Below are 13,527 nucleotides of genomic sequence, written 5' to 3' on the forward strand. Positions count from 1 at the left end.
GTCTTTAATTTGCCTTTCCATTGTGCAAGCACACCATTGTAAGTCTAGAGAGTAGTTTTCTTCAGCGTGTTGCAAGCTTGTCATTCACTGGGGTGTATCCTGTGTAACCTGCAGGCAGAATTCTAAAGTAAATTTTAGGTGGGTGTAAACAGAAATTGACTCATGACTAGAATTTTGTTTTCTCCATAATTATCTGAATGCTCACAGAGAGATACTGGCGGTGGTAATCTGAAGATAATTGCTTGTATAGTGCCCGGGAGGGTTTTAAGCAACATCTGTCCACATCCTGAGACATTTAACATGATGCTCTGAAGACTGATCACAAAGATTCTGTTTATATATGTTGAGTTATTACCATGTTATGATTGAGCTTTAAAGATGTTAGAAAAGATCTGTCTGATGGTAAACACCATCCTTTCAAGAGTCTCTAGCTAACTATAGTAACCATGTTTCTCTGAAAGGTGTGAAATTGATTATTTTTTTTTTTTAGTTTTTTGTTTGGGTTTTTTTAACTAAAAAGTGAACGTGTTTATGTAGCTTTAAGTACATTATTTTGTTTTTGCTGTATGCTTCAGCACCAAATCAGTATGTAATGGAAGAGAAAGGAGTACAAAAAGGTTATAGGCAATGGCTTCCAATACCTAAACTGTTTATTTTTTATTTTCCAAAGATCCAAGTCGCTGGGAACGTTACTCATCAGCATATGACCCCAGGTACAGAGATCCTAGAAGTTACGATCAGAGGTATTGGTATGATGCTGAACACAACCCTTACCAGAAGAGAGAAGCGTATCAATATGGCAACAGGTTTGTCCATTGGATCCATGTTCTCTCGATGCTCTCTCCAGATCTAGGGCAGCACGGGGCCTGCGTGCTCCTGATGGTCAGAGATCCACTGCGTATGTCTGAGTGGAGGCAGAGAATCTGGTATTGTTTTCTTCAGGGCTGAGTAGTCAAATGTGTCACCAGAAAATTAAGTTATGGCAGTAATTGTTAAGGCAAAGGCTTGTGCAGTAGCAGAAATACTACTTTATTTGCTGAAGATCTGCCCCAAAGCCTTCAAAATATATGAACTGTTGTGATAGTTGTATCAGGCACTGGAATTTCAGGGTATGGTGGCAGCTTTGTAAGTAGAATCCTCTCAGTATCTTCTAGAAATGCAGATGCATCCTGTAACAGACTATTAAAGTGCAGTATTACATGTACTTCACAGACGTATGTTGCTAGTCCTTTCTGTAGCTTTAACACAGGTCATTGAGGAAAAACAGATGAACTGTCACGTCACTCTTAAGGAAAGGATTTAAGGCAGTAGGACTTGTTTTCAGATCAGGTGAACATTCTGTGAGTTTTCCTAGAACAGTCTGAGTATGATGTTGGTCTTGATCTTGAATATTCTGGATGAACTTCTTGAAGAAATGTCAGTTTGTTTACTGTAATAAAAACCTTGATCTAGGAAAGAATCTAAAAGCCTGTCTGAAGTTAGGTACAGTGTTCTTTGTGACAGGTATGCGGTGAAGTCACTTCCCTCAGGGATATGGGTGGCTATGTTCATTTTTGCTTTGTGTGTTTCTTTGTTCTTCAGACATGACCGATACGAAGATAACTGGAGATATGATCCTCGTTTTACTGGAAGTTTTGATGATGAATCTGAACCCCATAGAGATCCTTATGGGGATGAGTTTGACAGACGCAGTGTCCACAGTGAGCATTCTGGTCACAGTCTCCGTAGCTCCCGCAGTGTTCATAGTCACCAGAGTAGCTTCAGCTCTCGTTCTCAACAAGTGAGTTCCACATGGGCACATCAAGTATTCTTTCAGCTGAGTTGGGCCTTTGTTAAGGGTGGGTGAACATTAGAAATGTGAAAGTATTTCTAGGTTTAGCTTGGGGAGTATGTATTTTGAAAACTTCTATCTGTAAGTTAAGGCTGTTTTGTAATATAGTTTTGAACTTAATATTTATCACAGTTGTCAAGAGAACTTTAACCAAAATCAGCACTCAGCTGTGCAAGTTGCCACACACACAGAAATGGAAAATTTCCTCTACTGAATCCATTTGCTGTTTGTGAGAACTTTGCCCTTACTGTGCTTGGCTGTAGTTGATAATGTGTCTGGCTTTCCATGTTACGTCATTTTTCTCATCACAAGCATGAATGCTGTTACTGAACTTGGGATCTGTTAAAAGACTAACTTCGTATTTGTGTGATGCTATTTTGACTTTAAAAGCAAGAACCAAATCTAACTGATTACTCATCTACTTATGCCATAAGTATAAATACCTGAAAAACACAGAGAATATTTGGGTATTTTTTGAGGTACAGTCTTTGCTAGTGGAATATGTCATTTTAGTTCTAGTCTCCTGTGTTGGTTCATCATGTTTCTTGGAAGTTTAGATGGTTTTCCAGTCTGAACTCCAATTTATTTATTAATATTGGAAGTAATTTTGGAGATTGTTTAGGCATTAATCTTTAGGCACCTGAAGTCTTAGACATCAGGTTTAATCAGTTGAGATTTTCTGTCAAAGTGTTACAGCAGAGGTGAACGTTGATTCTGATCCATAGCTGCTGATACAGCAACGCTTGAACCTGTAACTCATTCTGTAATTCACCCAAGCACGTGGATATTCTGTCGTGAGAGAACTGAACATACGTGAATATGAACAGATCAAATGGTAGTAAAAACACTGAGGAAGAACAGTAAGAAATATTAATTATCTTCTATAGCCTGTTGCTGCAGGTGTCTTGCAGGGTAGCTTTCTCAAATGTGGTGATGTAGTAATAAGCCTGATTGGCTAACAGTATAAAAAATCAAAGCTGGGGGGGAATGCTTACTGTCTCGAGTCACGCTTGCAGTATTGCTTGCTTTGTGTAACTTCACGCTCTGCTAACAATTACTAATATGATCTATTTAGAGCCAGCTGTATAGAAGTAATCATGATCTAACGGCTAATCCGTATGAAACTACTGCGCAGGCAGTGTCGCTCCACACAGATTACCCGTATGGCGGATATGCTGCTAACTTTGATGGACAACAGCCTTTTACAGATTATGGCTACCCGACTGAAACTGGATGGTCAGCTGTAGAACAAGGTATTGGCACCATGGGGGAAGGAGGAGGGAAGGCACTGTGCCTCTGAGGTTGTCTACCAGTAGTAGTTTGCACTTCTGTTAGTATTTATAGTGTGTGAGATGCCTGTCTTGTATTCATTGAGCCTGTTAACAGGAAAAAAAAAAAGCTGTTTTACAGTCTGTGTGCACAGGAACAAAGTTTTGTTTCCTTTTCAGTGTAAAGATAACTTGCTGACTGAAACCTGAGTATATCAGAACAGTAGCAGCTAGACAGTGTTTGCTATTAAATACTGCATACTTCCATCTGTAAATGTCTTTATGTAGTTTTTTTAAGTATGCTGCTTGTGCTTCATGGGGAATGATTAAAGTTTAATTTAAACTTCAGGTTTTTCCATAACTTTTTCTTACCCTTTTGGTGTGGAACAAAACACTGTTTCTCTGGAAAAGCTTTTCCAGAGAAACAGTAAGTGTATCATTAGCTCTTTGAATGTGTGTCATATATTTATACAGAGATCACAGAAATGTGTCTGATACGAACAGTCAAAGCCCCTGCGTTGAAAAAATAAGTGGCTTTTAAAGTTCTGTAGTCTAGTCTTGTTCTTGTTGTTGCAAATTCTCAGATCTTTGGGATTATAATGGAACTGATTAATTGTTGCTTATAAAGTTTAGCCGAATTGAATGGCAGAAATTTTTCCACTAGTACTGCAGGATTACTGAATTGAATAAATACATCAGCAAAGTTTACTTAGTTGCAGGACAGGTTACTTGTTCTTATTTTGTCTTGTCTTCTCATTTCAGCACCTTTAAGGCCCTCAACGCCAGAGAAATTTTCAGTGCCTCATATCTGTGCTAGGTTTGGCCCTGGGGGCTTCTTAATAAAAGTGCTGCCAAACCTGCCGTCAGAAGGACAGCCAGCTCTGGTTGAAATACACAGTATGGAGGTAAAGTTTAAAAGAAAAAAGGGATGTGGTGGAATACAGGTCTGTCTTTTGGAAGGGGAGTAGGGAACTTGGATCTACAGCTTCCTGACTTTGTTTTACATGTCAACACATGTATCTTTATATTTATCTGTTTGGGCTGTAATCATGAGTAAAACAGTAACATTAAAAAGTCTTTTTCTCTGGGAGAAGATGTCATGATCAGATCATCCAGCTCCTTATAGTTTTGTTCAGGTGAAATCCTTACATGCTAGAAGGGCTGGAGTTGTGTTGGTTTGTTTCTAATGTATTGCTATTGATAGATGCAACATTGTCCTTGTGCATTCTCTGCAGGGCTAAGGACTGCTTGTCATCTAGATGGACTGGGGATTAAATTTTATGGGTATATTTTCATTCTTCTTGTGCCTTTACAAAGAAATGCAATACTCAAGTCACGTAAAATATATGGAAGGTCGGGCTTACATGATGACTGTAGAATTCATTGGTAAAATATCACTAGAAGGGAGTAGAATTGTACACAAGTACTAGAACAGCATCAGGAGAATCGTTGGACGTGGCAGTGTTAGGTTTATGGTTGGACTTGATCATCTTAAAGGTCTTTTCCAACCTAAATGATTCTGTGATTCTATGATTAAGGAGATTGTGAGGAAGATTTTTACATTTTGCTACAGAATGACTTGCATGTGAAGTAGATTTCATCATTTGTTATCATTGTGCAGGTTGTAAGTCACCATACGTATTTTGTTTAAGAGCAATAGGCTTGATTACACTATGGGTTATGTTCAGGTCTGGGGATTTTATTGTTGAAAAGCAAAATTCATAGTTATAAGTGTTTCTTATAGTTTATATTTGTGTTTTAGACTATGTTACAACATTCTCCAGAGCAAGAAGAGATGAGAGCATTTCCTGGTCCTCTTGCGAAGTATGTTCTTACAGATTTCAGAAATAACTTTCATGCATTCAGAATTCATTTTTTCATCAAACTTTTAATTGTCTGCAAATTACAGGACTTCAACTGTATTTATTAATTATTAAACACAAATAAAAATATTTGTGGCTTTTCACCTGCTTAATACATAAGCTTTAAATTTGTTCCTCATACTAATCACAGTAGTGATCTGAATGTTTACTGTTGTCTCCTTAAAAACATTTTTCTTTTTTTTTTAGGGATGACACCCATAAAGTGGACGTGATTAATTTTGCACAAAATAAAGCTACACAGTGCTTTAAGAATGAAAATTTAATTGACAAAGAATCTGCAAGTCTGCTTTGGGACTTCATTGTACTGTTGTGCAGGCAGAATGGGGTATGTCTTACTGCTTAAATTTTTAGTTATCCTAAGATATTTTTATATGCAAAATGTATTTATGTAAAAGACAGTAACATGTGTATAGTGACTTACTTTGGAATAGTTCAGTGATTGTTGGAACAGGTAAACTGGTCACTTGTCCTGAGGTGCTGATATTCACACGTTGTTACTGAAGTGACAAATAAAATGAAGGCAGTGTGGAAGTAATGGATTTTTTTTATTTTTGTTTTTTTTTCTCTACATGTATAGACTGTGGTGGGAACAGACCTGGCTGAACTTTTGCTCCGAGATCATAAAACAGTGTGGCTTCCTGGGAAGTCCCCTAATGAGGCAAATTTGATTGATTTCACTAATGAGGCTTTGGAACAAGTGGAAGAGGAATCTGGTGAAGCCCAACTCTCATTTCTCACTGATAGTCTTATAACCACAATTGACAGTCTTGAGAAAGAGACAGAGAGATTCAGAGAGTTGCTGCTTTATGGCCGCAAGAAGGTGAATGCTTATACTGTTGTTCCAAATACTGCATGTGTCTATTTTGTTTACTTATTTTTCACACATCTTAAAGCTCTAGGCATCAGTTAAAATGATTTTTGTAGCTTGCAGTGTATATAATATTTCGTGGCACTGCACTACACTGATATGGAAAAATGTTATGCCCTACAGTTTATAATATAAAACAAAATTATATTCATGTGTTAGCATTTGATCTAAACAAACATTATTTTTTTTTTCATTCAGTCACAAAGTACTACTGTAAAACAGTTGTTTATCTGAGTAGATGGTAAGCTTATTCCCAGGAAACTAATTTCTGTATTAATTAGGATGCTTTGGAGTCTGCCATGAAACATGGTTTATGGGGCCATGCTCTGCTACTTGCCAGCAAAATGGACAGCAGAACACACGCAAGAGTTATGACCAGGTACTGTTTTGCTTGTTGAGTATTACAACATGACTACCTAGTCTGCTAATGAGGTAGAGACTTGGTTCTCAGAAATCTTAATATTAAAATTGTGAGTTATCCTTAGTAGCTCATGCAAGAACTAAGCTTTAATTTTACCTGCATATTCAGTTGTCATCTGTGACTTTTTATTCAGGGGCCTTCTGGCCATAAACTTAAACCTGAGAAGTTATTCTATGCCGCTCGTTCCACTTAAGGGGTATTTGAACAGTGTCATCTGTGAGCTTGCTTGGCAGGCTCTGAAAAAACTGTGCAAAAACCCAACTGTCAACCTTGTTAAAGCCAAGTAACTCTGTTGTACCCTTCATTCTCCTTGCCCAAAAGAAGCAGATGTGTTCATGCACGCTTTGTCTGTAGACACAAAAACTTTCAGCTTCTTGAAACCATGTACTAAGCCAAGTCAGCTTGCATGGGGAGAATCCTGAGGTTTTTCCTAGCTTGGACTGACCTATGTCAGAGTGGCAGATCTAGTTAACTAGTAATGTTTTGCTTTTGAACATTATCCACTGGGCAGTTGCTTATTCAGTGTAGTATTTTCAAACAGCACTTCCTTCTCTTAAAGTAAGCTAGATTAACTGCCTCTGAGTGTTCAGGTACGTTTTAACTGCTTGCCCCATGTTTGTGTTTTGTTTTTCTGTATAATGTCTCTGTAGATTTGCCAACAGTCTCCCAATTAATGACCCTCTGCAGACTGTTTACCAGCTCATGTCTGGAAGGATGCCAGCTGCATCCACGGTAAGATTCAAGTGTGAGCTGCACACAAGTGTGAGTGGTGGAGTTCACAACAGTAATCTTTTCCATGTGCTTTTCCTAGAATTGTCAGATAAGTTGTTTTAGTCCTTTTTAAGTTGAAACACCCTTGCAGAACTCCAGTCACTGATTTGACTAAGTAATTCTTCTAATTTTAGTGCTGTGGAGATGAAAAATGGGGAGACTGGAGGCCTCATCTAGCGATGGTGTTATCCAACCTGACCAATAATGTGGACTTGGAATCCAGGACCATTGCTACCATGGGAGACACTCTTGGTAACTTTTGGGGAGTGAACAGGGTTGAATGCCTGAAGGAAGAACTTTCTGAAAGCTTTAATTTCTTAGCTTATTTCTTTGAAAACAAGGAATTGCTGTGTAAAATGTAAAGTGGAACAGTTTTGTATGCATGTGTCTCTGTTGTGAAGGTATTTGAATGCAAAACCAAAACAATGCGGGACACGGAATTAGTGTGCCACTGAGAGGAAATACCCTGAGCTCTGTCACCTATTTCTCTACAGCTTCTAAAGGCCTGCTGGATGCTGCTCATTTTTGTTACCTTATGGCCCAAGTTGGTTTTGGAGTTTACACGAGGAAGACAACAAAGCTTGTCCTAATTGGATCAAATCATAGGTTTGGCTTTCCTTTTTTTTTTTTTTTTAAAAAAAAACCCACAACTTTTTAGATGCAAAAATGAAAGCTTAATGGCTTGAGAGACTGAGGTGCACTGTTCCCCTTATCACTAGTCACAGGTGGTTTTGAGATAACTATTTGATGCCCTGTCCTTGTTTGAGGAGTAGAAGTTACTGGTATTGTGTGTCTAATAGAGCTGTGTTTCTGACTTTATTTCTGATTGTCTTTATTGTCAGCATATATAATCTTAATGTTAAATAATATTTTTTCCTCTCCCATTCCCAAATAGCTTGCCCTTTTTTAAGTTTGCTACCAATGAAGCCATTCAAAGAACAGAAGCCTATGAATATGCACAGTCACTAGGAACTCAGCCTGGCTGCTTGCCCAATTTCCAGGTGAAGAGCTGTTTCTTTTTTTTTTTTTTTTTGTCAGGTTTCATGCAAGGTTTTAATCTTTTATGTGCTGTATTCAGCACAGCAAATATCTTATCCATTGTAACATGAAATATTCCTGGATACTGTAGTTCAAGATAGCTTTTTTCCTATTGTCACTTAAATCTCCTTTTCACATTTTTCATCTGTGCATTCTGAACTTCTGAATTTTAAATTTTGTTGTTATCATGACTGTATTCCAAGAGAAAAATCCAGCAGAATGTGTTGACACTAGCTGTAGACAAATAGAGAACTTCCATTGGATACGTTGGGTGGAAGAGGAGAATTGAATGCTTTTTTCCTTTTTTTTTTTCTCTCCTGCCTAGTATAGATGTGATAATGGATATCTGAACTTTCAACTGAAATGACAGACTGCCTTTCATTTAATACTTCTAAGAATGTTCTGATGGCTTGGTTTATTTCACCTGCCTGCATTCCCTAGGTTTTCAAATTCATCTATGCTTGCCGGCTGGCTGAAATGGGACTTGCTGCTCAGGCTTTCCATTATTGTGAAGTGATTTCCAGAACTGTCCTTAAAGATCCACATTACTATTCACCTGTACTTATTGGCCAGCTAATCCAGGTAACATAAGGAAGAATTAAGTATTTGTGGCTTCATATTGTAGGTGGTAAGCTGTGGCTAAAGTTGCCTTTTGTTGGCTGGTTAACTTAAATTTGCAATGATTCCTTTCTCTAGATGTCATCACAACTACGACTGTTTGACCCACAGATAAAAGAAAAACCAGAACAGGAGTCTTTTATTGAACCTTCATGGTTAGTAAGGCTTCGACATGTGGATGGACAGATCAAGGTACAGAATGTACTTTTCAACATGAAGTATTCTCTTTTAAGGATTAGTGTAAATCCAGTTTTTTAAATGGTTTTGTTTATACTGCTAATTACAGAAACATATGAAGTGACCTTATGATATATTCATGTCGTAAAGTGTAAGTGTTATGATTTAAACCAAGTGGATTTACCACACTTTAGTGCCCTAAAGATTCAATAAAAAAAATAGTCAGAGGGTGGTGTACATTATATGAGACAGGCTTTTCTTAGTACTGTCATGCAAGGAGAATTGCAAGGCTCATTAGGTTGCAATAACTCCTGCTGTAAGCAGAGAATCTGCTTGCCAGAAAAAAAAGTTGTGTGTGAATTAGTGTAGCTAGATTGTAACAGAGTGGAAATAATTACCATTTGTTTAAAGAGATCTGTTAAAAATTTGAACCTTGAGCTAATTAACTAAGCTTCCATTTAAAAAAACCCACAAAACAGAAAACCCCACAACCAAAAAACAAACACACCCACCCCCCCCCAATCAAACAAAAACTTTAAATGTTTTGGTTGAACTCAGTCTGCAAATGGCTGACAACTCATTTTTTGACTAAACACTAAAAAAAAACCTGTGCTGTTTTCACTCTTAAGATTTCCTTTGCTGTATGTTCCCTTGGTTATGAACTTAATGTCTGGTACAGTTAATAAGATTTTGCTTTTTTGTGCAGGAGGGTGCAATAGCTTATAACACAGACAGATCCACCCCACCACCATATGCATGTAGTACACCAAGCTCTGAATTAGACCATGCTAGTCAATGTGATGGAGCAGGAGTTGGCCGTGACATGGGTCCAGGTGCTGAAAACGCATTATTAGCATCCTTATTACCCAATATGGCTCAACAGATGCAAAGTGTGCAGCTGATGCCTTCAGGTTAGTGTTTCATATCCTTCTTCATGACAGAGAGAAAATAAACGTTTCAGGTTTCTGGTGTAAGAAACCACTTAAGAGGGTGGTAGAAACAGTGAGATTTCACTTCTGCATTGTGTCATTTTATTTATAGGGTAAAAGGTTCACACACTGAAATTTCTGTTTAGTTATAACTCTTTTAACTTTTTTTGTGCTGCAGTACCTCAGGCTGTCCTTGATGGGTCAGCTGCTATGATTCCTCCTGGTGACCAGGAAGCTGCCCGAAGTGTCCCTTTCTATTCAGTGGCTTCTCAGCCTGTTGGTCCAGGGCCTGGCTTTGCACCTCCAGGATTTTCAAATCCCTATGGAGCTGAACCATCACCACTGTATTTGGGGTCAGCACTACCACCTGGAGGGCCACCACAAGAAGTCGAACCTCGGTCAGAAGAGCAGACAAACCTGGAAACAGGTCTGGGAGCTTAGTAAACAGTTTTCCTTCCTTATAAGGGGAATGAAGTATTTTGGGGAATAATGCAATTTAGGAAATAGTAGGTCAAGTCTCGGGTAATGAAATTTAAAACCACCATATAACGATACAGAAACATCTGTGGGAAGTTATAGTATTCATCCTGCTTATGTGGCTTAGTTTAAAAGAGAGGTCAGAGTCAGCAGGTTACGATTTAGACCCGAACAGGTAATCACTGAGTGCACTGGGACTGACGGTTCCGTTTGCAAGGTCTGTGATCGGAGCCTCAGGGTTTTCTGCCTCTGGACATCAGCCTGATAAGTTTTAGTTCTGTGATGGCAGAACCTGATACGTGTGAAGACAGACATACCCAAGCTTGGCAGAGCTGTGAGAGAGATGTGAAGATGCTTAAACTGCCCCATGCTGATGGTTGCATCCCTCAGCCTGCTCTGACCTGTGTTTAGAACAAACATAATACCCATGCAGGAGAAAAAAATAAATAATCACAGCAACTGTGATTCACATTCTTTAAAAGACCAGGTTCTTTCTAGCACAAAATTCATAACTAGTGAAAAGTTTTGCCTTAAAAGTGTTGCTGTGGGTTTTTGGGCTTTGTGGTTTTTTTTGTTGTGTCCTCCCCCACTAACATAATCTTACTTGGTTTTTTTAAGGAATGCAGAGAATTGCCCCAGAGTCTCCTTCACAAAACTCTTTCCCTGAACAGAGAGAGGAGGATTTCTATGGCCGAATGGCTAGCATGGTATCTTTATTTCATATGTCTCTTGAGCAAGTGTCAGCCACATTGCAGGTCTTTGCAAACACAAGAGTATAATGGGGCTCTGTCTTGCTCTTCAGCAAGACTTGAAGCTTAGTTTTTCTTTCCCACTGTCCTTCCCCTTCAGTAGAATAAATAATGAAGAACTAGTAGAAAAACTTTAGCTGTAATTTTCTTCTCTAAAAATATTATTTTTTTAAAAAAAAGGGGGAGGGGGGATATCAGGCTGTTGTCTGAAGAGTTTAATGTATCTTTCTGCCCTGGCTTCCTCTCCCACCTCCCAGAATGATTCTTCATAGCCAGAAGAACTTGTAGCAAGTGAGGCAAGCAGGCCCTAAAACAGTTCTGTGACTACGTTTTAAAAGCACAGCATTAATTACCATCTGGCCATGACTGGAAATGTGGAAGGTGTTTATCAAAATACCAACCTCCTTTTAAAAATATATAGTATTTCCACTGTTTAAATATCACTGAAGTGGGTATCTCCTTGGAAGTTAGTTTAGTCTCCTGAAGCGACAGTTGTTTGAAAGAATTAATATAAACATTTTTAGTAGGGATACATCTGGCAACTGATAAAGGATGGAGGAGACTTTTTAACTAGAAGTTAACCATACTTTATAGAAGAAACAGTGAATTTTTTCTTATGGTCAAGTTGCTGTACAAACATTAGAAGAACAACCTAATGTTAGAGGGGAAAAAAAATGCAGCAATCACTCCCTGTAGCAGCATTTTTATCTCTTTCCCCTTGTGGGCTGGTTAGCCAGCACAGCAGTACCCTGATTTAACTCTCTTTAATGGACCAGTTACATGATAGTGCAATTACTTGGCCAGCCTTCAGCTCTTTTTCCTGCACCTCCTGTATGTCGGAGGAGATAGAAGTACCCAAATAACCAGCTTGAATATCTTTAATTGTGTGGGAATTCTTGATAAAAAGTGAATGTTGTGTCAGATATTTAGCTGCTTGCTTATTATGCATGTCCTGGCTTTATATCTAACCAGGCACCAGGACGAAGATCCAGATCTGCATCTCAGTCTTCAGCACATATGGTATGCCATGAGCAGGCTGTTTCTTTCACTAAATCCTCATTCTTGTTTATGTTTATTTTTTCTGTGCTTTTGTTTCTCTTCCTATTACGAACTTTTCAAAGAAGGAACTTGTTTAGCAAGATGAAATGTAATCCATCACTCCAGCAGTGACAACTTTGTACTTTCCTGTATATTTGTAACACAGGGCTATGGGCGAAGATCCCGAACAACTTCAGAGTCCTCTGCTCATTCTGTGGGACGGGAGAGATCCAACTCTGCAGCAAAACAGCCCTCTCCTCCTCCCTCTGTTCCTGCAGGGAAAGAGATTAAAAAAGAAATAAAAAAGGAGCCAACACCTAGAAAGGTAAACTTCCCAAGAAATAGCTGGAGGAGATTTGTTAGTATATGTGTGGTAACTCCTGGTCTGGGGTACTGATTTAAGAGGTCCTGACTAAACTATTTCTTTCTGCTCAATCTGCCTGTAAAGACAGTGTTGAGAGAATTGACTGAATAGGTGAATTTATTTTTAGAGTGGTGCAAATTGGTTTCGCTGGCTGATGGGAAAAGGAAAGAATGAAGCTCACCTTCCAGATGACAAGAACAAATCAGTAAGGCCCCTAAATCACAAAAACCTTTATACATTTTAATTTGTTCAAAATGTTTTCCTGGATGACAGATGAACATTGTTTTGACAAGTAAACAAATGTGTGTAAAACTTTCAAGATTATGCTTATTTCAAGACTGGCTTTTAAAAAAAAATTGTTCCAATTTTTTTTGGCTTAACAACTTCCTTTGAACTCTTAATCTTTGACTGTGATTTTCTTGTAGATTGTTTGGGATGAACAGAAACAACGCTGGGTTAATCTGGATGAACCAGAAGAAGAGGTAATAATCTGAGTAGTCGTTATTTCTCAAAGTGGAAAACTGAAATCTGTACTGGCACGCGATTTTCTTTAATCTGCTATTGGCTCTTAAGAGCTGCCTTTTACTGAATTTGGATTAAAATGTGCAACATCTTGAAACTAATAAACAAGTTACATGTTTTTATAGTCTTCATCCTTCTGGGACCATTTATATGTTTAGTTGCTGGTGTGGATCCAGTAATTACAGTCGAATTTACAAGGGAATTTGCTTTAAATTTAGTCCAGTGTATCTCTTCATAGAGGTTGGCATCACCTAGACAATTGCTTGTTAATTGATTTGCTGCAAACAGAATATAGGGGAGAAAGGTAAGAAGAGTCTATAGTTCTGAAAATGTAACGATCGCGTAGCAAAGAAAATCACATATCCTGTCCATCCTTGTCATTCAAGGATCTGTCTCAAAACACACACAAATGATAAGAACCACTGTTGTAAATGTTTCCTTTTAGAGTGGGTGTAGATGGGTTGTAGAAATGCCTTGACATTAGTTATCAGATGAGGAATAATGGTCTGCACTACCAGATGTATGCCTGTATACACAATTTTATGTGCTGTGGAATAGGTAAGGAAAAGGAGA

At 38.3% G+C, this 13,527-nt stretch overlaps 1 protein-coding gene across 6 annotated transcripts in view; it reads left to right on the forward strand.

Moving 5' to 3' along the window:
- SEC16A (SEC16 homolog A, endoplasmic reticulum export factor) overlaps positions 1-13,527 on the forward strand; it is a 31,444-nt gene that overhangs the window by 12,495 nt on the left and 5,422 nt on the right. For 4 of the 6 annotated variants that reach the window (XM_074846630.1, XM_074846629.1, XM_074846632.1 and 1 more), the window contains 21 exons: positions 671-806; positions 1,582-1,780; positions 2,907-3,084; positions 3,862-4,004; positions 4,862-4,923; positions 5,169-5,307; positions 5,560-5,802; positions 6,132-6,229; positions 6,922-7,003; positions 7,177-7,294; positions 7,537-7,648; positions 7,938-8,043; positions 8,522-8,662; positions 8,777-8,890; positions 9,582-9,786; positions 9,983-10,231; positions 10,900-10,988; positions 12,003-12,050; positions 12,235-12,393; positions 12,560-12,637; positions 12,858-12,914. In XM_074846630.1, the coding sequence (XP_074702731.1) occupies positions 671-806; positions 1,582-1,780; positions 2,907-3,084; positions 3,862-4,004; positions 4,862-4,923; positions 5,169-5,307; positions 5,560-5,802; positions 6,132-6,229; positions 6,922-7,003; positions 7,177-7,294; positions 7,537-7,648; positions 7,938-8,043; positions 8,522-8,662; positions 8,777-8,890; positions 9,582-9,786; positions 9,983-10,231; positions 10,900-10,988; positions 12,003-12,050; positions 12,235-12,393; positions 12,560-12,637; positions 12,858-12,914 (2,756 nt within the window). The remainder of the gene's footprint in view (positions 1-670; positions 807-1,581; positions 1,781-2,906; positions 3,085-3,861; positions 4,005-4,861; positions 4,924-5,168; positions 5,308-5,559; positions 5,803-6,131; positions 6,230-6,921; positions 7,004-7,176; positions 7,295-7,536; positions 7,649-7,937; positions 8,044-8,521; positions 8,663-8,776; positions 8,891-9,581; positions 9,787-9,982; positions 10,232-10,899; positions 10,989-12,002; positions 12,051-12,234; positions 12,394-12,559; positions 12,638-12,857; positions 12,915-13,527) is intronic. The other 2 variants (XM_074846633.1, XM_074846631.1) reach the window with 2 other exon arrangements.

Source organism: Strix aluco, chromosome 20, assembly GCF_031877795.1.
Source record: "Strix aluco isolate bStrAlu1 chromosome 20, bStrAlu1.hap1, whole genome shotgun sequence".
Lineage (NCBI taxonomy): Eukaryota > Metazoa > Chordata > Aves > Strigiformes > Strigidae > Strix > Strix aluco.